Source organism: Misgurnus anguillicaudatus, chromosome 15 (genome assembly GCF_027580225.2).
Source record: "Misgurnus anguillicaudatus chromosome 15, ASM2758022v2, whole genome shotgun sequence".
Classification (NCBI taxonomy): Eukaryota; Metazoa; Chordata; class Actinopteri; order Cypriniformes; family Cobitidae; genus Misgurnus; species Misgurnus anguillicaudatus.
In genome coordinates this window covers 19,766,705-19,790,875 of record NC_073351.2, presented here as the reverse complement: position 1 = coordinate 19,790,875, position 24,171 = coordinate 19,766,705, and the positions used below count along the sequence as shown (strand labels likewise).

Genomic DNA, 24,171 nt, shown 5'->3' with positions numbered 1-24,171 from the left:
ACAACATTTGCAACACAACTGATGAGATTCCTTTTGATTTATTGTTTTAAACTTTTGACAGCTATAATATTTTCAAGTACTCTGTAAAAAAGATTTGTTGCTTCGACTTTGGAAGTGTTGGGGCTGCCTTTAAATTTTGAGTTAATATAACTTAAAGTACTTGTAAAGTCAGATATTAAGTGTGTTTGTCACACCACAGAAAAATTTGCTTTTAACCTCCCCAGAAAAATTTGAATGATTTAAAAAACAAAACACCAAATAAATAAAATAATTTATCAAACTCTTGTAAAAACAGGCAGCTGCCGTCTCACTTAACTTTCAAATACCGCAACAACCCGATTGGATGCTCACAATTAGTGATAGACCGATATATCGGGCCGATTTTTCCGAGTTTTATGTGTATCGACATCGGCCAATACGTGCTGCTGTGTTGGATTTTTGTCCGGCATTATTTACAGACAGAGTGCTGGAAGCCGCAAGCGATTGCAGGTCATGTGACTAAAAACAACCAACCTTTCCATGACAACATCGAAAGCTCGGCCTAATATGAGTAGGTTTCTGCAAAAACACCACATTTTGAGCAAAAAGCAGAGATAATTCCATTTTTGTGACGGACTTTTCATAGAGATCCCATTCAGAGCGATCTTTAAAACAGACACAGACATGCAGCTGGTTGCCTTAGGGCAATACTTCCGGGTTTAAAAAGTTGCGGAAGTGCGCCACCTGGTGGATAATAACAGTATTGCGGAAAGACGGAAAATCTCGTCATTGGCGGGGAAGCGTTTTCTCTTAATTGACGAGATATCTTGTCAATGGCGGGGAAAGAGTTAAATAATGTCTCTAAAATTTTTCACTGATAGAACAACTTTTAACTGGACAAATTGTACTGTTGCTGCAACCTGAGCAGCCTCCTAGCTGCTACAAACACACTCTGAAAGTGGTGGTGGAGGGTAGGAAACACAGCCCCGCCCCTCCCCCTGCCTGCAGAAGAGTGTCTGATACCAGGCACTGTTGCGCTTTTCAACCACATGGGGGAGCTGTAAGTCATTTTTACATGGAAACTACATAGTGTTGCTTTAAGTACACGTGCCTCTGAATCTCACGAGAAATTATCCCGGTAATTATCGCCTACCCTTTTACGTATACTGAGGTTTCGATACTATTTGTTCGCCTACTGCTTTTTGACTACTATATGGTATATGGAAAATATGCGGTTTTGGATTCAGCCAATCTAACTCTGCCATTCAGTACTACAGTTTACCGTCTTTGTGGCGTGTTTCAGCAATACATTTCTAACATTTATAATGTGTTTAGAAACAATTTTTCTTTATAGGTACTAAATATATTTTTTTTTTGGCAGAATGAACACTACTTAAGTTGAAACAACAAATATTTCAAAATTCAAAAATTATGATTTTTTTTGTAAAGAAAACTCGGACATGGGAAAGCATAAGATTTTTTTTAATTATACAATTATTAATTATAAACAAATCACAAGACACTGGTGCCATGATAATGTTACTATAACCTTACTGTTAACCTTACTATTCAGCGAGAACACGGTAATTATTAAAATCATATTTTTCATTCAATTTTTTTCACTCCAGACTTTCTTCAAAATGCTTGAAGAACAGAGGAACAGCCAAGGGATGAGCGTTCACTTAAGAACTGACCACTCTGTCTAGCACACATGTAAATGAGAAATTGTGTCTGTCGGTAAGAGGCAGTACGGGACTGGATGAAATGATAATGATTAAAAATGCAGAATTGAGAGGCCAACAGACGAAACTTTATTCTCTCACCGTAAGTAAGAAAGTGAAAAAAAACAGCATGATGGAATGGCAGGCTTGAAGGGGAGAGAAAGGTGAAAGACAGATGAAAGTGAAAAGAGATAAAAGCCTGAGCGAGGAGGGTGTTGGATAAAGCAGGAGGAAGGGAGGCAGAGATGAAAGCAAAATGAGAAAGATAAGAACAGAGTGAGAGAGACAGAGAAGGCAAACGGAGGGAGAGATAGATAGTGTACAGCGCAGAGAGAAGGGTAACCATGGAAACAAGAAGAAGGTACAAAAGAAGAGAGAGACAAAGGGGTTTTGATTTAAAAGAATGAAACTTGTGAGAAAGAAAAAGTAATTCAGGTTGAAATTTGTTACCGTGAGGTGAGGGAGAAATACAAAAGAGCAAGACTATAAGAAAAGACGCCGGCTTCTTCCAGACTATTTATGGGTGCCTGTAAATGAGACTTGTACGTATGGTCAGGCATCAGGCCTTTTCATTTGTGCGTACGGCCCCGTACCACGACAAGAGCTGAAGTTATATTACGGGTGCACAGGTGGGTGTATACGGTACCACATTGATGTTGTGTGTGTTAGGTTGTCAAAATTAAATGTGAAAGCCGTACCAATAACGGTATAGCCGGGAACCCATTAGTCCATTTAACCGCCATTAGCAGGATTATGAGATGAAACGACACAAGGAGGCAGGAGGCAACTGTTCTCCTAAAGTTAGCGGTGGGAGTAAGTCGAGGCTATGACCTCCCAATCTCAGACTGCAGGCGATAGGAGTGGCGCTCCTGTATGCTTTTAGGCCACACTGGCTGCATAAGTTGACATAATGAACTTGAGTTTGCAGGGTGTGGACTTCTGCCTCATTCAAATGCATACAATATAGCCTCCTATTTACATTCATATTTGTCTTTCTTCGTGGAGTCAGAAACAGACATTGGGTTTTTATTCTGTGGTTTTGGAGTCTCTTGTGCGTCTCTTTTTCTTTCTGTCTCTCTCCCTTCCCCCTTCTGTTTTTCTCCTGTCTTTTTCTCTCTCACCCTTTCTGTTTCTCTCTCTCTCTCGCTCACCCACCCAGCCCCCTTTTTTCTCTTGATCTCTCTCCTCTTTCTCCTTCTCTTGCTCTTCTTCTCTCTGACTCTCTCATCTGCTTCCCCCACTCTCTCTCATGCACTCTCCTTTCTTTTCTCTCTTTTTCTTGCTCTCTCTCTCTCACTCTCCGTTCCTTTTATATCCTCCTTGCTGAATGCACTTCTCTTCTCTTTCCTCCACTGTCTTCTATTTTACTATTCATTCGTTTTCAGTCTTGGTTCACTCTGCAGTATCATTTCTTGCACAGTATTCAATCATCTAGCATTTATTGTGTACTACTACCCAAAATAAGGATTTGGGATACAGAGATCCTGCATACACTGTACATAGAATCTTCTGGGCCATGTGTGCAGCATGTTTTTTGTTGTCTTGTGTAAGTCCACTAAATTTGAACAGTAGCGGTTTGGGGTGAATACGGAGTTGACACTGCAGTTGAGCTTGAAGAAAACCGCCTCCCTTAGTCCTCATAGTACAAATGATTGTGGACAAATGATTTAGAAGTTAATTTAGAAAGGAACTAACTGCTGGCAGTAATGTCAGCGTTTGGGTCAAAGGTTATGTCCACTGAGTTTTAGTGGTTAATAAGTGGCAGTGTTGCTGTGTGTGTTCTGGAAGAGGGGGCTGGGATCCGTGCTGTACGGGCTTCAGCGCTTCACATGAGCAACACTAATGGGTCGCAATCTCAAAGCAGCACCTTTGGAGGCACAATTACAGCAGCGCAGAGTTATGATCTGTCTGTATGTGTGTTCACACATGTGGCTTTTGAAAAGTTGACGTTTGTGTAGATATGACAACATCGTACTTTCCAATACTGCTTTAATTTCTTAACAACTGGATCATTTCTGAAGGTTAAAGGCAGTGTTGTAGTCAAGACCACCTAAACTGAGACCAAGTCATGACCAAGACCAAGACAGACCGAGACAAAACCAAGACTTTAAAGGGTCGAGACCGAGTCAAGACCAAGACAGGCCGAGACCAAGTCAAGACCAAGACCATTGCAAGTCACTGCATTAAAACACTTATGATAAAATGTAGAATATGCATATGATTAGGCACTTGTCTGTGTGTGTGTGCGTGTGCGTGTGTGTGTGCGTGCGTGCATGTGTGTGTGTGTGTGTGTGTCTGTGCCATCAGAGAAGTTGATAAAAAAATCGAAGGCATTGCAGATATGTGGGAATTTATCTTTGTCTATAAGCAAATAAAAGTGAACAAACACCAAAGAGCTGAAATCAACTTAATTCTGAATTGTCTTTCCATGGCTTGCCATCCACTTAACACAATGCAGGTGTTTTTAGTAATAAAATTAGAAAAACTGTCATTGGAGAAACTTAAACAATGCCAACATCATATGCCAAATCTGAATAAATTACATAAAATTAATGCTAAAAAATAAATTTGTGATATGCACTGCAAAAAATTATTTTCAAGAAATAAATGTTCTTAGTATTTTTGTCTTGTTTTCATTAAAAATATCTAAAATTCTTAAATTAAGATGCTTTTTCTTGATGAGCACATCGACCCAAGAAAATAAGTCTAGTTTTTAGACCAAAAAAATCTAATTTAAGTGATTTTGTGAATAAAACAAGCTAAAAAATCTGCCAATGGGGTAAGCAAAATTTTTTTGAACCTTTTTCTTAAACACTAAATTCAAGAAAAATTCAAGAAAAATTAGCTTACCCCATTAGCAGATTTTTGCTTGTTTTATGCACAAAATCCCTTAAGTTTGATATTTTTGCTTATTTGTTGGGTTGTTTTGTTTATCAAGAAAAGGCATCTTAATTTAAGAATTTTTAGATATTTTTACTGAAAACAAGACAAAAATACTAAGAATTTGTTTTCTTGAAAATCATTTTTTGCAGTGTGCCATCAGTTGTGGTCTTGACAGGTCTTGAAATAAAATTCCGAGTCCTCTTTGTCTGAGACGAGACGAGACCGAGTAAAAATGCGGTTGATTCCAAGACGAGACCAAGACCTTTAAAAAGTGGTCTTGAGACCGGTCTTGAGACCGAGACCGGTTTTGAGAACTATAAAACTAGTTAAAGGGCACCTATTTCATTGCTTAAAACAATGTTATTTTGTGTATTTGGTATAATACAATGTGTTTGTGTGGTTTATGGTTAAAAAACACATTATTTTTCACTTAAAGGGGCTCTAAGCGAATTGAAGCGTTTTAGACCATAAAACATTTTTTGTTACATACCGGAAACATCTCCTCACTATCTGCTTGCTGCCTGTCCGCTGATCAAACTGTAAAAAAACGCGATCTCTGTAGACAGCCCAGGCTTCACAAACGGCAATATCAACAAGTGGCCAAACCTAGCATCACATAACAAAACAAAGTATTCCAGCCAATAAATGACAAAAAGGATTTGGGGGTGGGGGTTGGGCGCGTTCATGAAAGCACGAAAGGGAGGGGGAGGAGTTAGCTACGCTCCGTCTGTTTGAAAACAGTTTCAAACGTCAACAATAACTAACGTCTCGCAGATTCGCTTAGAGAGCCTTTAATGTACATTTTTGTAGCTCCAGATTTTCCTCTCTCCCTGAAAAGCACGGATTTGAAAAGCTCTGTGTCCCTGATTGGCCAGCTAATCTGTACGATGTGATTGGCCTGAATATCTCTGACGACAGACGGAAATGTGACGCTCCTCCTTACCATGTTTGAAAGATTCGGTCACAATGCTGACAGGAGTTAACTTAAAGGCTGTGAGTCCAAAGTGGGAGGAATTATGATAATGTCGGTCTTGTCTATATCACCAATCCCAGGAAGTAAACTGTTGCCTACAATCTGTGTGTTTGTTGTAGTCCAAGAAAAGAGATTTACGTTGGAAAGTATAACTCGTGTCATCGCTTACTTTGCGGTTTGTAACTTTTGCATATCGTTAATGTCATGGGCTTGCCAGATATTTTGTGCTAGATCCATGTCTGAGTACATCTGGCAAGACCATGACAGTACTATGTTCTGTGTGGGGACATGTGGAGTCATATTGTGTGTGTGGCTTCCTCATGTTCCCAGTGTCTTGTCGCTGTCATGATCTTGTCAGACCTTAGTGTAAGGTTCAGGTCTGATTTCTGAGGGCAAGGTCATGGCAGCATTGTGGTTTGTGTGGGGACACGTGTTTTTCACATCATGTATGTGTGTCACGTGTTCCCAGTGTCTTTTCACTTTTACCCTACTCCCTTATGTACTCGTGTCTTACGTAATTAATTATGTTCACCTGTTCCCCATTGATGTGGTGTCTTTATAATGCCCTCTCGTTCTCTGTCGTGTGCACGTTCGTTGTCGAATTTCAGTGTTCATGTTTTCCGTGGTCCTGAGATCTGTTCCTGTACTAGTGTTCATTTGTTCCAGTGTTTAGTGTTCCATCACTGTGTTTATTCATCGTCTGTTTTACCCCCACGTGGGTTTTTATGTTCTGTTTAATAAATCTATAGTTTATTTTTGTACATCATCTGCGTTTGGGTTCTCCCTTATTCCAGTCGTGACAGTAAACATGTACTAATACACACTTATACACCAAAGGTAATGTAAAAACGTGAATCGTGCCCTTTAATAAAAAGTTGAATGCAGGGTTGTGTTGCAGCGTGTTTTGTTATTTAAATCTGCTTGTTTAGTTTTGTCCAATGAACACAGTTTGGTTACAATGTTGCAAACCACAAAAGTGGAATTCTATGTAATAAACTGAGACACATGCAGTGATACAAACAGTGAAGCGTTCCAGTGATGTTAAGCAATGTATCATCTAGGGATGTGCACGAATGGTCGAATATTTGATCTCTATTTAAATGTTTGTTTATTTTTAATGTGCCACTACGGGGTAAAGGCTACTGCTCATTGCTTTATCACTCTTTACCTGTAGTTCTGTGTCTTTTACAGACTTTAATATAAAATATACATTAAAATTAATTTGTATGTATTTCTGTTTTGGCAATTCAGATCACTGACTCAAATTTAGACGTGCAATGCATCAGCTATCATGCAAGATACTAGATCCCTAGTATCATTACATTCATAACAGCACTTTACCAGTCAGGTTAATGAACCAGAACTTAATTTTTAGATATCAGAGCACCAAATGTAGATCAATTCAGTTAAAATTTTGTTCAATTCAAATTGGTCATGCTGTCTGTCTGGCGAAAAGTTTTGTTACTAATTATAGGAACCTTATTATGTTCTTTATGGGTTTTTTGGGGGGAGGATTGAAGTTTTAACTTCTACTATTTGGTCAACTTCAAAACAACCTCTCTTCAACCTCCAGATGCTTCCAGGAGGAATCATAACATGGCAGCGCGCAGGTGCAGTAGGTTAGGTTTAGGTTTTGGTGTGCTTCCTGGAATTGGTGATGTAGACAAGACCGACATTATCATAATTCCTCCCGCTTTGACTCATAGCCTGTATGTTAACTCCTGTTAGCATTGCATTGACCAAATCTTTCAAACATGGTAAGGAGCATCACATTTCCGGGTGACATCAAGCCAATCACAACATACAGATTAGCTGGCCAATCAGGGACACAGCGCTTTACAGATCAGTGAGCTTTATACAAAATCAGAGCTTTGAGGAAAGCAGTATATCTGTGAAAAATAATCTTTTTTTAACCATAAAGCACGCAAACACATTGTATCATACCAAATACACAAAATATTGTTTTTTAGCAATGAAATAGGTGCTCTTTAAAATTATAACACATCTGATCTCTCTTTTTCTCACAACACTTGTTTCAGCCATAAGTAATATGGACATTGTATATGTGGTCTTTTAAAGCACCTTTAGGCTAAGTGTTGTATGGAGTACATCTTTCTTTTAGTTGAGATAAAGTTAACCTCTGTGTTTATGTTACATCCCTTTGTATCCCTTGTGTCAAAATGGCGTGAGGCAGTGTCATATAACGTTGAAATGGTTCAAGTATCCTGAAATATCACCTGCAGCGTGCTAGATACAGTAATCTTTTTATGTGTCCGAAACCACTTTCTATCGCCTATATTGTGCACTAAGCTTTTATTGGGCGTCCACCATTTTGTAGTATTGTCCGAAACCCGAGTGAACAACTTCATTCCCTACCAGTGTTGCAGTCGAGTCCAACTCGAATGAGTCAAGACCAAAGATCAAATGTGTCTAGACCGAGTCCAAATCCAGCTTTCTCTGGACTAGGTCCCGAATTCAGGGTTCCCACGGGTTCTTGAAATCCTTGAAAGTTTGTGAAAAATTCAAGGCCTTGGGAAGTTTTTAAATATATACATACATAGATACAGGTCACTGAAAGTGCTTGAATCTATTTTATGCAAGAAATTTTCTGGAAATTATTCCATTATTCCTTGTGTAGTGTAGGATAATATCATAAAAATTCTAGCCTTTTAAGTCCACGTGCTAAACTGTTCGCTTTAAATGCTTATATTTTCTGTATGCGAATGTTGATTCATACTAAAATGCTTTTTTGCATAGTTGTGTTTGACACATGAAAACGTCTCGGGTTACGTACGTAACTGTTGTTCCCTGAGAAGGGAACGAGACGTTGCGTCTCCCTTGCCATACTTCCTGCGTCCCTGTAACGCCGTCTTTGGCAATATTTCAGATAGCGATAAACTTCCTGGATCCCGCGTCACCCTGTCTTTGTTGCTAAGCCTCACCATTGGTTGAATTTGATATACACATTAAGACGCACTTCTGGAGGCATTCCCAATGAGTCACCGCAGTGACGCAGCACGAGTTCCCTCAAAAAGGAACTGTAACAATGTATCTTAAAAAGTAACATGATGTAATCTTGCTCTCACTTGAAATATGTCCCCACATTAAGTCCTTGAATTTCGAGGGTATTGGACTTGGAACGTCCTTGAAGGGTCCTTGAATTTGAAGTTAACTAAGGTGTGGGAACCCAGCGAGTTAGACTCGAGTTGGACTTGACTAAAACTGGTCCCTACATTCGTTCACTACTTTTTAGCCACAATGCACTCTGAAGAGTTTCACTTTTTTACCATGATACAACGCAAGACAAATGCGTGACAGTAAACAGCACACATACACTCGTTGTGTTGGTTCTTGTTGACAATTATTTTATAAATAAACAAAAGGGCTTTTCACAGCTACTTCAGCTGTGTTTAATTAGGGTCATAACCACTGATCTATATAAATGACTGGATTGCGCATGACGTCACACTTGTGAAGCCACCGCGCCGCCATGTTGGAATACCCAAACGTTCTATTAAATCAATGGACGTTGTCAGATTTTAATGATAAAACATCACTTTACTCGTCTTCGTTTGTATATGTGAAATTACCCTGTACATTATTACAACACAAACGTCCAAAGCATGTAAATAGTTATTTACTGAAAGTTGTACATTTTGCGTTTTAAACAGTTATTATACATTCATCTTCATTACAGTATCAGATCAGCAGACAGACCGCAGCATATTTAGTATTAATGACAATAAACGTGCTCATTCTGAATTCTAAATAAATAATCATGCTTATTTGTGCATGCAATAATTAGCTAGTTTTGTAATTATGTTATCTAAACTTACAAGTTACCTAAACTTATTTAGAGAAATAACGCTGACCGTCACAGTGTAGCTGAATGTCAAAAAAAACTTTATTTATACCCGTGTCATTAACAAATGCAACAGACACACTCACCTTAACGTTTTTTTGTAAATCCATTATCCTGCCCGATTAAAACATAAACATTGCAAATAACACCAGAATTAACAAATAATTAACGTACACATGTCCTAAAAATTAACCTTGTGTAACTGATACACTGTAAAGGGGGTAAATTTTGATCATGATTTTGAATGGAAGTCAATGACGCTCTCTGCCGGTTGGGTATACCAAGATGGCGGCTCAAACTCTGTGCTGTGGCTTCACCTCACGCAGTAACGTCAAGCGTTCTATGCGCAATCCAGTCATTTATATAGATCAGTGGTCATAACATTCTAACCCTGCTTCGTTTCACACTGCATGCGTTTGGCACCACAATATGGGTTTTACACTGCGCTTAACCCTGGGTTATCTTCATTCTAAACCCCACTTTTAACCCTGGGTTAAGGAGCGTTTCACACCTGTAATTTGAAAGCGGTGTTAGCAGGGTTATGAAACCCTGCTCCGGAGCAGGGTTAGCACCGCATTTGTGGTGTTAACCCCGCATTGCAGTGCCAAACGCATGCAGTGTGAAACGAAGCAGGGTTAGAATGTTATGACCCTAATTAAACACAGCTGAAGTAGCTAATCAAGGTGTTCAGGGTTGCTTGATAATTACAGACAGGTGTGTTGGAGCTGGGCTGGAGACTCCTGACCCAGGGTTTAGGAATGCACAGTGTGAAACGTCAAATTATGAATAACCAGGGCTATCTCTTAACCCCTGGTTAAGTTTGAACAGTGTGAAACATGAAAAAAATAACCCAGGATTCCGTTAACCCTGGTTTTAGGATAACCCAGGGTTAACAATTTCAGGTGTGAAAAGCCTAATAGTGGGGTTAACCCCACAAAAGCGGTGCTAAACCTGCTTTCAAGCAGGGTTTCATAACCCTGGGTTAATTTCAGGGATAACCCTGCTTCTAAATACAAGTGTGAAACGATCCTTAACCCAGGGTTAAAAGCAGGGTTTACAACGAAGATAACCCAGGGTTAAGTGCAGTGTGAAAAGCCCTAAAATGTGACAAAACTTTTTTGCTTCAGTTTTGGAAATCACTAATTTTCCTTCACTTTTCCTCATATAGTGAATACAATATGTCATAGTGAAAGAGTGAATGATTTTGGTCACATGTCTATCTTCTATGCTCGGGTCATGCTAGTGCTGAAAGCTTTCAGTTTTGCACAGAAGTGAAAATGAAGTCCCTTCCACTAACCCAACAGGTTAATGCCCGCTTCCTCTTGTATCACACACAAGCTGCCACAAAATCCCACATGAACCGCTGTCTTTCAATCACTTTCTCCTATTGCTTTTGTTTCAGTGGAGAAATTCCCAGACTATATCCATACTATACTAGATCCACTCGGGTAAGAGACCCAATGTCTGCGCGCACATACACAAGAATGCATTTGAGAGTGTACCTGTCTGTTAAATCCTGTAGTAGATGGATTCTCAAACCACACACAACTCTACATCTACACAACCTGTAGAGAGAGAAATGTGCACACAATAGCAGAAGGTAAGACACTGGGAGACGTTCATAATTCATGTATTCTTCCCTTTGTGTGTGTATGTTAGGGCCAGTTTGCACAAGTCTAATACTTCTTGGCGAAATAGGGAGAGGACAGGTTTCGAGCTATTTAAAAAAAAAGGAACACAGGCCTGCATGAGTATTATAGCCAGTGTATTCTTTCTCTCCCCAAACTTTTTTTTATCTTTTTTCTTTATTTTCCCCACAGGCGGACAGCTCTGTGTGTTGTTTTATGTACGTGTCCCCGGCCGTTTCTTTTTCCATGTGGATTCTTTGTCTTTTCTGCTTTCTTATCTCTTTGTTTCTTGCCATGCACTCATTCTATTCTCTCTCTCAACTTCCTGCTATCTCTCCCTCACTCACTCACTCACACCCTCTCTCAATCTCTCTTTATCTCTGTCTGCTTCCCTATCTCTCTCTCTCTCTCTTTTCCCTCCCTCCCTCTCACAATCTCTCTCTCTCTCTGACACACACATATACAGACTCTCTATCCTCTCGTTCTCTTTCTCTCTCACACACACCAAACACTCTCCTATAATGCTTGATTTTCTCTCTCTCTCTCTTTTTCATGGATTGCCCTTTCCTGCTCAGTGATGAAAAATGTCCTCCAGGTTTCTCACACGCTGATGCTATACAGCACAGTCCTTCACTCAAGGTGTGCTCCTCTCCGTAATAGAGGGTCTTTTTGTGGGACGGCCAGTCTATATCCCACCGTTAATAGGCTCGCAGGAAGTGCCAGACTAATCCAATACCTTTTCCATAATTAGGATCAAGCAGAGCACCTCAGCACACACCCAGCAACCCGGCAGGTAGCCTATCACGGCAGCTCCTAAAGGAGACTCTGAGGAAAACTGGAACTTCAATAGTTAATATCTTTCCTCTCTCTTTTTCTCTTTGCGTGCACCCCCCCCCTCCACTCCTCGCTCCCCTTTTTTCTCTTGCTGATGGACTCTTCTTTTTTTTATTTTCACACCACACCATCCCCTTTTTTCTATCTCCCTTACTCTGCTCAAACTCTCTCTTTCACTGCATTCCCGTCTTTCTATCTGTCTTTCAATCCCCACCCCCTCTCTATTCGCTCTCTCTCTCTTTCTCTTTCATTCTTTCTGTCTCTTTTTCTTTGACCTCATCTTTTCTTATCCTCTCTCTCTTTCTCTCTCTCACTCTACCTCCCCCAGTTTCTCTTCCTCCTTTTTGCTGCATTCTTTTCTTCTCTTGCCCTCCCCCACCTTTTTCTCTTCTCTCTCTTCTCTCTCTCTCTCTCTTTCTATTTCTCTCCCGTTCCCCCCTCCTCCTCCTCCTCTTTTCTCCTTCTCTATACCTCTCTGTCTTACTCCCCCTCCCTCTTCCTCTTATTCTCTCTCTCCCCCCGTGTGTCTGTCTCACTCCCTCCCTTTTTCTCTTTCCAAACTGCTTCTCTTTCTTTGTCACTCATTTTTTTTTGTGTATGTGTGCGCTGCCTCTCATTGTACGGCGTCTTGCTGCTTAATTATTTCAGATGCACAAATAAACAGACTTGTAGAAGTCCGCGGCGTTATGAGAACATTTCGGCATATCTCACTCAATGACAACGCCAGACACACCTCCACAGCCACTCAGTGTGCCGGTGATTACTTTATGTATGCGTTTGTGTGTGTGTGTGTGTCTACGCAACATGTTTGTGTAGAGTGCATCTTTGAAAGGAAGTGAATGTTGTATGTGTGCGCTTTTTTTAAAGCAATATGTTTGTTGAAGGGTCACGGCGTATGGAGTGTGTGCGTGAGAACGAGAGATGAAACGCGTGTTTGTGTGTGTGTGTGTGTGTGTTTGCGAGAGCGAAAGAGAAAGAAAGAGAGATGGGGGAGTGCGAGGAAGGGAGGGGAGAGACACAGAAAGAAAGAAAGAAAAAGAAAGAGAATGGAAGAAATAGGTTTGTGCGTGTGTGTGTGTGGATGTGTGAGAGAGAGGCAGGCACAGTCAGTTCTGATAACAGCAACAGTAGGAGGAGGATGAGCTTGGCTCCGCCCCCTCCCCTCTCTCAGTTATAAATAGGAGCTGGTGTTTTTTGCTCCTCTCACTTCTCTTGAAGGATGAGATCCCTGAAACATCTGAAACATCACACCAGGAGTAATGTGGTGAGTGCTCAACCCAAACATACACGTCGGCCAAAGCGCGGGTCACATGTTTGTGCGGTTGTTTCGGTTGTACTGTTTGTTAATTGTTGTTTTAAAGTTTGTCAATCGTGGAAATTAACTTTTTTCCTCACACAGATTGCCGCACGATTGTAATTTATACTTTAACTGTACTCTTACTTTCTCTCTTATATTTAAGCCTTACAAATTGGTCTCTCTCTCTTTCTCTCTCTCTCTCTCTCACACACACACACACACACACACACACACACACACACGCACACACACATTTATTCAATGCTATTCTTTTTTTTATCTTTTCACTATCGCTTTGTTTTTAAATCTATTTTTACCTTCACCACACAGAGCCACGGCTGCTATCTTGCCTGACTGGCTCTTTCATTTGTCTTTCTGTCTTTTATGTCATCTCTCTTTTTTATACTCTTCTTTCCTGTTCCCTCCCTCCCTTTACTCTGTCTTTCTGTTTTTCATTTCTCACCCTCTTTATTTCTCTCCCTCCCTTTCCTCTCTCTCTCTCTCTCTCTCTCTCTTTCTCTATTTCTTTTTCAGTCTCTTTCTGTCTTCTAGTTTCAGTCTCTCACTCACCACAACCCCTCCTTTTCTATTTATCTCTCTGTTCTTCTCTCTCTCTCTCTCTCTCTCTCTTTGTTTTTCAGTGTCTCTCATCCCCTGCTCCCCTCCCTCTTCTTTTCCTCCCCTCTTTCTCTTTATCTCTCTTTATATTTCTTTCCTCACTCCCCTCCTTCTCTCCCATCCACTTCCCCTCCCTCCTTTTCCTCTTTTCCTTCCTTCAATGTCCCTCGCACCCTCACTCATTTTCTCTCTCTCTCTCTGTCTCTCTGTCTTTTTCAGTCTGTTTCTCCCAGACTCCATCTGACTGCTTTAAAAGCAGTAATTATAAATGACATGGTTATCAGGCCATCCAGGTTTCCCTTCTCATTTCTTTCCCTCTCTCGCCCTCCCCACACTTTCTCAGTCTGTCCCTCTTCCTCTGTTTTACAGCTGTCAGTTTTCATGTCTCTCTCTCTCTCTCTCTCTCTCTCTCTTTCTCTTTCTCTCTCTCACCCCCTTAGGTTTGCTTATTAGTCTTTAGTTCTGCTAAAATCCATATTTGGTGGCTTTTTTGCACAAATCATAAGTTAACCATTTCCTACTGTGCTAAACAACATGGCTTGCTGTTTTGGCAAATCTCTATCGCCATTGGTTCGAACGGAGGTGAACCGGAGACGTGTGGTATAGTGACCAGAGTTCAACTAAGTTTGCCTTAAGTAGAGGATGTTTCTCATGTGGATCACTTATTGGGGTGATTACATTGCATTTAGTCGATCCCTAAAGTCTGAACACACTTTCGCTCCTCACTATCTTGCTGGTACTGCTAAAACTTCACTGACTTGTGTTTCACAGTCAGCAGCAGTGGAAGCTTGACCTTGCAGGAAAAAACTGTGGATAGTCGGATGTAGACTTCCCACTCGAATCCAGACACTCTTTGTGCGTTTTGTTCTTTTAAAGACTGAAGGAAGGAAGCATGGCGCTCACAAAGATCTGTCTTATCTCCTCTATCTAATTCATTCTCAAGACAAGGCGTTGTCTGAGTCTCTCTGGTAGTGTCATCTATCTTTCACTCACTGCTATTAAAACTAGAAGCTACTATGAAGTCTATAATGAGTTTTTTTATTAGCTTGTTCGCAATTTAGGAAGGAATAAAATGTCTGCAGAATTTGGATGGGCAGCCCCGATTATAGTTTTAAAGTAAATGCTCAGTCCATCAAAATGGCACTTCTTCGTCACCTTAGTTGTTTTGACACTCTAGCTTGATGCTGTGTTGTTGCTATGATGCTGTTGCACTGACACACTTGCTAGTTGTACTGTAGTGACACTGTTGCCATGACACCCTTAGCCAGACTTTGTTGCCAAGACTGTATTGTATTGACTGCAGTGGCAGACTTCTTCACTGATTTAGATTTCACAAAGTATTGCTCTGACCTGTTGTTCCTTCTATTTACAGGAAGAGCAGGAGGTTCCTCTGGTCCGCTGCTATTCTAAAGTGATGGAGCATGCAGTGAATGCCGGCACACAGACCGACCCCGTGGTGGTCCTGTCTTTGGCCCAGGCTGCTGTGCTTGGTCTCATATCTCAGAATGAAATCTTTGGAGCCACCATCGCCCCGAACGGTTTCTACTCGGGAGAAGGGCGTGATGGCCCCCCTCCCCCTGGGGAAGCCATGGAGTATGAATATGCAGATCAGCTAATTGGAGCCAACGGAGACTATTTGTCAGACTCTCACGGAGAGCACAGGAGGTCAGAAGGACTTCGCGGGGCAGAACGTAGGCGCCCGGGTCCCCGTGGGAGAACCAAGAGGCCACTGAATGAGAGAGAACCAGAAGAGTCCACAGAGAGGTCTCTGGACACACTGAATCAGGTGAAAGGAGAGAGACTTGAGTTTTCAAGCCCCTGTTATCTCTCAAATTCACAGCAAACAGACGAGCCAGAGGTATTGGACCTAGCACCTAACCGAGGGCCGATGAAAGAGGAGAACTGCACCAAAGGCTACCCGGATTCCTCAAGGGAATCAAGCAGCCAAAATGTTGACGCCAACTCTGAAGCTAACACTAAGGCCCAGCCAAGTGCTGTTGGGCCTGCAAAGTCACCGGCGGTGTCCTCTGAGGAAGAGCGAGGAAAAGAGGAGGAACATGACGATGTGGAAGAACAAGCGCTAAATCTAAAAACCTCAGAAGAAGATGTGACACCCGTAATGAGACGCTACTACGAGTCCAGTGTTATCGGATACGATGCTGCTGAGATGAGTCTGGCAGGGGAGTATGAAGAGGGGAGCCAGCCCATGGCATGGGCGGATGGCGAGAACTCTTTGGGTAGACGAATGCAAATCGATCGGCTGGATATCAACGTGCAGATCGACGAGTCGTACTGCGTGGATGTGGGAGAAGGCCTGAAGCGCTGGAAGTGCCGCATGTGCGAGAAGTCCTACACCTCTAAATACAACCTGGTCACGCACATCCTCGGCCACAACGGCATCAAACCCCACGAGTGCGTGCACTGTGGAAAGCTCTTCAAGCAGCCCAGCCACCTGCAGACGCACCTGCTGACGCATCAGGGCACGCGGCCACACAAGTGCACAGTCTGCAAAAAGGCCTTTACCCAGACCAGCCATCTCAAGCGGCACATGCTTCAGCACAGCGACGTCAAGCCCTACAGTTGCCGCTTCTGTGGCCGGGGCTTCGCCTACCCCAGTGAACTGCGAACCCACGAGACCAAGCACGAGAGCGGTCACTGTCACGTCTGTACGCAGTGCGGTTTGGAGTTTCCCACTCATGCACACCTCAAACGGCACCAGGTCAGCCATCAGGGCCCGACCACCTTCCAGTGCAGTGAATGCCACAAGTCCTTCGCCTACCGTAGCCAACTTCAGAACCACCTGATGAAGCACCAGAACGTCAGGCCATACGTCTGCTCCGAGTGTGGCATGGAGTTCGTGCAGATCCACCACCTGAAGCAGCACATGCTTACACACAAGGTACTGACACCGCAGGCCCTCGAACACAAGGTTCGTAATCACCCTGTAGTCATCGTGTTATAGATTACATCCCAGTGATCGGGTCCAGACTCCATCCACATTTGCCATCTTTTACCTATTTTCTGGAATGTACGCGAAAACGCATTATGGTTAATTTTTGTGCTTTTTATATTAAAAAAAAATCACTTGCATAAAAGATTAATGTGTTTAAATTAATTTCCCTAGTAAAAAAATTCCCATTTTCATTAAATACGCATCTCATGTTTTCCATAACAACTTTCAGTGTAAACAAATCAGCCCCTCCCAACTCCCCCAGCAATCCAATCAGCCTCCTAATCTGCCGTTGACCCGCCCACCTCTCCGTTTCTTGCACTGGTTGAGAGTGCGTCTGTTTTGTGTGTGCTTTGTGCAGTGAAGTGTGTCTTACAAGCTAATACTTCCTCCTTTCATTTCTCACTCTCCATGACTATGATTCATCTCACCATGACTGCAGTGTCCGTCAACAGAATGTGTTACAGGTCAGCAGGGTATAAACAAAAAATACATTAGTCATTTCTTTAACTTCACCGATTCCAGTTATCTATTTATTATTTATAGAGATAATGATTTCCATTCTTGTATGAAAACACCCTGCTCATTCCAAAAACGCGGTTCACTTGTGTTCAAATTCAGCTTATCACTACGTTATAATCAGTGGCGGCCAATGACTTCTTTTTTCGTGGGCGCTCGATGCGAAGTTTGTCACAACATGTATGTAGCCCGTCATGTGTGTGCTTCCTTATTTTAAAATATGTGTTCTGCGCGTCGAGTGATTATATGTGCATCATGTGTCTTGTCAAATTAAGTGCCTGCTGCAGACGTCTCTAAAGGGTTCATGATAAAAGAGACGCTTGTGTTTGCCAGATACTCGGTTAATCTCATGTGTAATCAGAGTTTACTGTTAAGTGAGTATTTTGTGAACGTGAGCGTGTCTCTTTTATCATAAATGGTTTTGACGCGTGTGCAACAGGCACTTATTTTGACTTAACACGTGATGCACATGGTTCACATGACGCAACAAACACATATTTTGAAAACGCAAGCAACACACATGACACTCCAAACACTTATTTTGAATTTGCGCCCCTCGGATGAGCAATCATGAGCCGGCACTGGTTATAATACAACCCTGATACAATCATATTTTTCAATCAAAGGAAGTAAATACATTTCATAAAAAGTCATAGTGGCATCATTCATTTAAAGAAATTAACTCTTTAAGGGCAATCATTTTTACATTTTGTGTTAAATACAGCACAATCTGTGTTATTTATTTAGGGACAATGCACTTAATGTGTTGTATTTAAAGGGGCCATGGCATTAATTTCTGACCTTTATCCATGTTTAAGTGCTTTGATTGGGTCCCCAGTGCTTCTATCAACCTAGAAAATGTGAAAAGATCAACCCAGTAACTTTGATTTAGTAAACCATTTTCAACAAGCACATGAAAAAATAGGTTGTTGAAATTTGGCTCTCCTTATGATGTCATAAGGAGCTCTTATTATAATAACACCCCTTAATCTGCACTATCCAACCACAGCGCTGCCATTTAGTGCAGAGAGAGAGAAAATAATTCGCAGCACTAAACTGAGTTTCAATTTCAACAAACCACTATCATTGTGATCAATGTTTGCACTTCATCCGCTCATTTGCATTTTAAAGGACACACCCAAGTGGCCATTTTAACATGCTATCATAAATAATCTATATGTAATTTTGAGCTAAAACTTCGCATATGTACTCTGGGGACACCAAAGATTTATTTGACATCTTAAAAAGTCTTGTGACATGGCCCCTTTAACTAGACACAGCTCTGTGTTTTTTATTATTGAGGCAACACATTTTGTGTTGTTATTTTTAAACACTTGTGTTTGTATTTATTTTACCTCAAGATGAACACAAAATGACACATAATGTGTTTAAATAGCATGACGCAAACAATGTGTAAATTAGTATTTAGAGCAGGGGTCTCCAACCTTTTTGTGAGAAAGGGCTACCACAATGGATAAAACAATAGGGCTACTTTTTGATATTTATCTACTCAAAACATTTTTGTTTTATTTGTTGATTTTATTTAATTTTACTTGTTGATATGTTTTATCATTGTTTAAAATGTTAACATACATAAAAGAAGCCAAGCTAAATATAAAAAATATGCAATAAATACATATTACAATTAAAGGAATATTCCATTTTCTTAAAAGAAAAATCCAGATAATTTACTCACCACCATGTCATCCAAAATGTTGATGTCTTTCTTTGTTCAGTCGAGAAGAAATTATGTTTTCTGAGGAAAACATTGCTGGATTTTTCGCATTTTAATGGACTTTAATAGACACCAACACTTAACACTTAACTCAACACGTAACAGTTTTTTTCAACGGAGTTTCAAAGGACTATAAACGATCCCAAACGAGGCATAAGGGTCTTATCTAGCAAAACGATTGTCATTTTTGACAAGAAAAATAACAAATATACACTTTTAAACCACAACTTCTCGTCCAGCGCGACCTAACGTAATGTGTAGTGACGTAGGGAGGTCACGTGTTACATATATAAAACGCACATTTGCGGACCATTGTAAACAATAAACTGACACAAAGACATTAATTAGTATCGGTTGACATACAACAACGTCGGAACGGTCCTCTTTCAACACACTTGTAAACACTGGGGCAGAGTTTCGCGTTCGTCCTCTGTGACCTCTTGACGTCATGACGTATTGCGTGGGGTCACGCTGGCGCATCACAACTGGATCTAGACGAGAAGTTGTGCTTTGGAGGTGTATATTTGTGGTTTTTCTTGTCAAAAATGACAATCGTTTTGCTAGATGGGACCCTTGTGCCTCGTTTGGGATCGTTTGTGGTCCTTTGAAACTCCGTTGAAAAAAACTGTGGAGTGTTGAGTTGAGTGTTGATTGTTGGTGTCTATTGGGGTTCATTGGGATGAGAAAGATCCTGCAGTGTTTTCCTCAAGGGGCATGGTTTCTTCTCGACTGAACAAATAAGACATCAACATTTTGGATGACATGGTGGTGAGTAAATTGTGTGGATTTTTCTTTTAAGAAAATGGAATATTCATTTAAGACTATTAATAGAATGTGCTTTGGCGGGCACCTCAAAGACTCTGTGCGGGCAACCTGGTGCCCGCGGGCACCATGTTGGAGACCACTGATTTAGAGTGTATAGTACTACAATTTTTAGGTTTTTCAGAGGTGGCCTTCAAAACTGTAACCGTGATTGTGATTTAAATGTGATTTCATTAATTTAATTAAACTACAGAATTTTTATCAAATGAAGCAGTCGATGATTCAAGTGAATTACGGTAAATGAGATGTAGCACATTTTGAAAATGATCAAAAATTGTTCCCATGTATTTAAGGATGGAAAATAATCCCTGGATACACTGAAAGTGTACATTAAACTGTTAAAGCGAAATAATCTATTGGGAATGTTTTTATGCCAGTTGATCTTATTGCAGTATATATATGCATCTCTATTCACCCTGCAGCATTGCGACAACAACAGTGAGTAAGTGCGTTTGTGAATTTCTTGCTCTGTATTATGAATTCTAGTGAGCAGGCAAGACAGGCACCCTACTGATGGATTCAGCTGCGCTTATGACAACTAACCACTTTTTCTCATTCAGCTGATGCCAGTGATAAATCATTTTCCTCCCGCTTACAGAAAAGCATACAAAAGTCTACCGCTAATTACAAAAGTTATTTTCTGTCATTTTCCTAACTGATGGCCCAAATAGAATCGTCTTTAAATATATTAACATTATCTCTTTCTCTTTGTCTCTCTTTCTATCTCTCAGGGTATGAAGGAATACAAATGCGACGTGTGTTCCCGTGAATTCACCCTATCCGCCAACCTGAAGCGGCACATGCTGATCCACACCAGCGTGCGGCCCTTCCAGTGCCACGTCTGCTTCAAAACCTTCGTCCAGAAACAGACGCTCAAAACTCACATGATCGTACACCTGCCCGTCAAACCGTTTAAGTGCAAGGTGTGTGAGAGTCTAGAATTCTTCTTGGTGTTGGCTTTGAAATGGATGCGCATTAAACATAAAAATTACCGGTTTCATAGGTGTGTGGGAAGTCCTTCAACAGAATGTATAACCTGCTGGGACACATGCACCTTCACGCCGGCAGCAAACCCTTCAAGTGTCCTTACTGCACCAGCAAGTTCAATTTGAAGGGCAACCTCAGTCGACACATGAAGGTGAAACATGGAATCCTGGACACCTCGTCTGAAGGACAAGGTGAGACGCTAACAGAATCACTTTTAGCTATTTCAATTCTTGGTGTTGTGGAAAATTGGTTCAGTAGTTTGTCCATTTCATCCTGGTATAAAAAGACAGGTCAGGTGTAGCCTATAGGAATAGTCCTACATTAACGTTTTGTCACATATTTGCAAATATTTTGACCCTGTTGTTATGGGATTTTTGGCCTTGCATTTTTATTTTCCTTCTATATTTGTGACAGTGATGAGCGAGCATCCATCTGTCAGGGAAACTGAACCTGGCACAAAAATGCGAAGACACATTGTGATTTTTCCTCCAATTTTTCACATATGTGCCACCACATGGACGTCTAGAGAAAAATAAAACATTAGGAATATTAAACTTTAAGTCAGAATACTATCAGTGATTGATCAGATTATAAGACATCTATAGCGGTCAGTAATGCTTGTTTTTTTTAGATAAAGTATCATTATTATGGTGATCATTAAAGAAATTTTTTTAATCTATCCATATTGAAACAAACTTGTTTTATTCATGCTTTAGATCATTTTACTATATTGACAGCTCTGATATGTTTACTTTTATGAATTTGGCAGACGGTTTTTTTCCAGAGCGACTTAATGGGGCAGTTTCCCAGACAGGGTTTAGATTAATCCAGGACTAGACTTTAGTTATATTAGCACATTTATGTAGTTTTTACAAACATACCTTACAAAAAACAATACTGGTGTGCATTTTGGGATAAAACAATGGCATTGATATATGTTAATGCATTTTTTTTATCCTGGGACTTGGATAAGCCCTGTCTGTGAAACCACCCCATAGTGCATTACAAGGTATACATTTTTTTTAAAGAGACACTCCACTTTTTTGGCAAATAGGCTCATTTTCCAGCTCTTTGAGAGTTAAACATTTGAATTTTACCATTTTGGAATCCATTCAGCCAATCTTCAGCTCTGGCTGTACCACTTTTAGCATAGGTTAGCATAATCCATTGAATCTGATTAGACCATTAGCATCGCGCTCATAAATGACCAGAGTTTAGATATTTTCCTATTTAAAACTTGACTCTTCTGTAGTTACATCATGTACCAAGCACCCGAAAATAGTCCCCTTGGTAACTTTTAATAGCAGGGGACAATTTTCAGGCACTGCGTAATATCATAATATCATAAATATCATAATTCTGTGATTATTACGCTGGAAAACGAGTATAGTTCCTAGCCATATGGGCCTAGAAAATCGCAATTTTTAATTTTCTGTCGGTCTTAGTACACGATGTAACTACAGAAGAGTCAAGTTTTAAATATGAAAAATATCGAAACTCCTTGGTTATTTTTAGCACGATGCTAATAGTCTAATCAGATTCTATGGATTATGCTAAGCTATGCTAAAAGTGGTACCGCCAGACCCGGAGATCGGCTGAATGGATTAAAAAAAAAAAACAGTTAAAATCAAATGTTTAACTCTAGCGGAGCTGGAAAATTAGCATATTTTCAAAAAAAAAAAAAAATTGAGTGTCCCTTTAGTCAGATGTGTTCCAACCCATCATGAATGCATGGCGAATGCAATGCTCTACCGCTCAGCTATACAGGAGGACTGTTTAAGCCATACTATTTGAGAAAAACATATTGGGGCTGTTTCCCGGACAGGGCTTATCCTGGTCCCAGACTAAAATGCATGTTTGAGCTGCCTTCATTTAAAAAAAATTCTTAACATATATCAGTGCCGTTGTTTTGTCTCAAGATGCACACCAGTATTGTTTTGTTTAAGGTGTGTTGGTAAAACCTACTTTAATGCCCCAATATAACTGGATTAATCTAAACCCTGTCTGGGAAACTGTCCCGTAGTGTGTAAAATTCGATGTCAATGGTCTGGTCGACTCATCTTCATTCCTGCATTTTGTTTCTCAGATACTCTTCCTGACGCAGAGGGTCACGAAGATTATGAAGAGGAGAGCTTCGATTACAGCGAAAGGGAAAATCTAGCCAGCAACAACAGCACAACGACACAAGACATGGCCAAACTCGCCAAAATGAGTTACTACAACTACACAAAGGTTGCTGCTCGCTACAATACGACTTAAGGGGCTGTGTTTTAAAACCCTGATAGTCATTTCTGGTTCATGAGTCATGGGGAAATAGCCATCATGTGGACGTGCACTGGAAGCCATTTTGGCTCGGAAACAAAAGTGATGGACTGAAGCGTGACTTTAACAGGTGTAATTTGACATTTGCCAAGGCTCATCGTGAAGAATAGAGGACAGTGAATATTTTAATGCTGTCACAGAGTGCAGATGAATATCATTTCTGAACCAGTGCAAAGGTGAAATGATATAGGCACTTAATCCATACAGACAATCCACTGCTTTATACATGATGACGTGACGTTTGCCGTTTTAGGACATTGATCTTGTTGGTGATTTTACTGTCCAGCCAGTTAGAAACCATCGTATAGGGTTTAACCAAAGCTGACAAAGTGCAAATACAGTAGTTCGCATTACATTTTAACAACATTTATTTTTAAAACACACTGTGACTTTATGTTCCTCCTCTGCAATTGTGGTTTTCAATGTATGTGTTGGTAGTAACTCACAGTGAGTTTATTTTTCAGTGCCTGGGGTTACTTTTATTTTTTTAAGTTAAACATGGGCCAGTCTGTGACATCAGTTTTTTTTATAATTATTTTTACAAATAGTATTTATTGTTCAATGGCATTCACAAATGTAAATACATTGAAGACCCAGTGTTCCAGGTGGGCAGATGTGAAAAATTACTGCAGGGTGTTATTTGGGCATAACCGCATTATTTTCCTAAGCGCATTATTTGGTCATTCTTTAAAATGCTAAAATCTTTAAATTATATTTCGTTTGCATCTTTAGTTCATTTAATGTAATAATATAAACTCAAGACATTTCCGTTTAAGAATTCGCTATTTCAGAGACATGCATCACCAAAACCATGTTATATATTGAATTAAAATATGATCTGGTTATTTCAGACATCGCATTAGTTTGTAGTCCGTATTTTACAGTTTTTAAAGGGGCAATGGCATCTGACTTTTTCCATGTTTAAGTGCTTCAGTGATTCTATCAAACTAGAAAATGTGAAAAAGATCAACCCAGTAACTTAGTTTTGGTAAACCATTCTCTACAAGCACATAAAAAATAGGTCATTGAAATTTGGCTTTC

At 40.4% G+C, this 24,171-nt stretch overlaps 1 protein-coding gene across 3 annotated transcripts in view; it reads left to right on the top strand.

Annotated features, from left to right (window-relative positions):
• The window catches only part of znf710a (zinc finger protein 710a), a 28,933-nt gene extending 5,850 nt beyond the window's left edge, over positions 1-23,083 (top strand). The window contains exons 1-5 of one of the 3 annotated variants that reach the window (XM_055173986.2): positions 12,874-13,144; positions 15,168-16,724; positions 20,553-20,744; positions 20,825-20,999; positions 22,895-23,083. In XM_055173986.2, coding sequence (XP_055029961.2) covers positions 13,100-13,144; positions 15,168-16,724; positions 20,553-20,744; positions 20,825-20,999; positions 22,895-23,067 — 2,142 coding nt within the window. In that variant the 5' untranslated portion in view covers positions 12,874-13,099 and the 3' untranslated portion in view covers positions 23,068-23,083. Of the gene's footprint in view, positions 1-12,873; positions 13,145-15,167; positions 16,725-20,552; positions 20,745-20,824; positions 21,000-22,894 lie in introns of those variants that run through there. The other 2 variants (XM_055173987.2, XM_055173988.2) reach the window with 2 other exon arrangements.
• Positions 23,084-24,171: the final 1,088 nt, after the last annotated feature.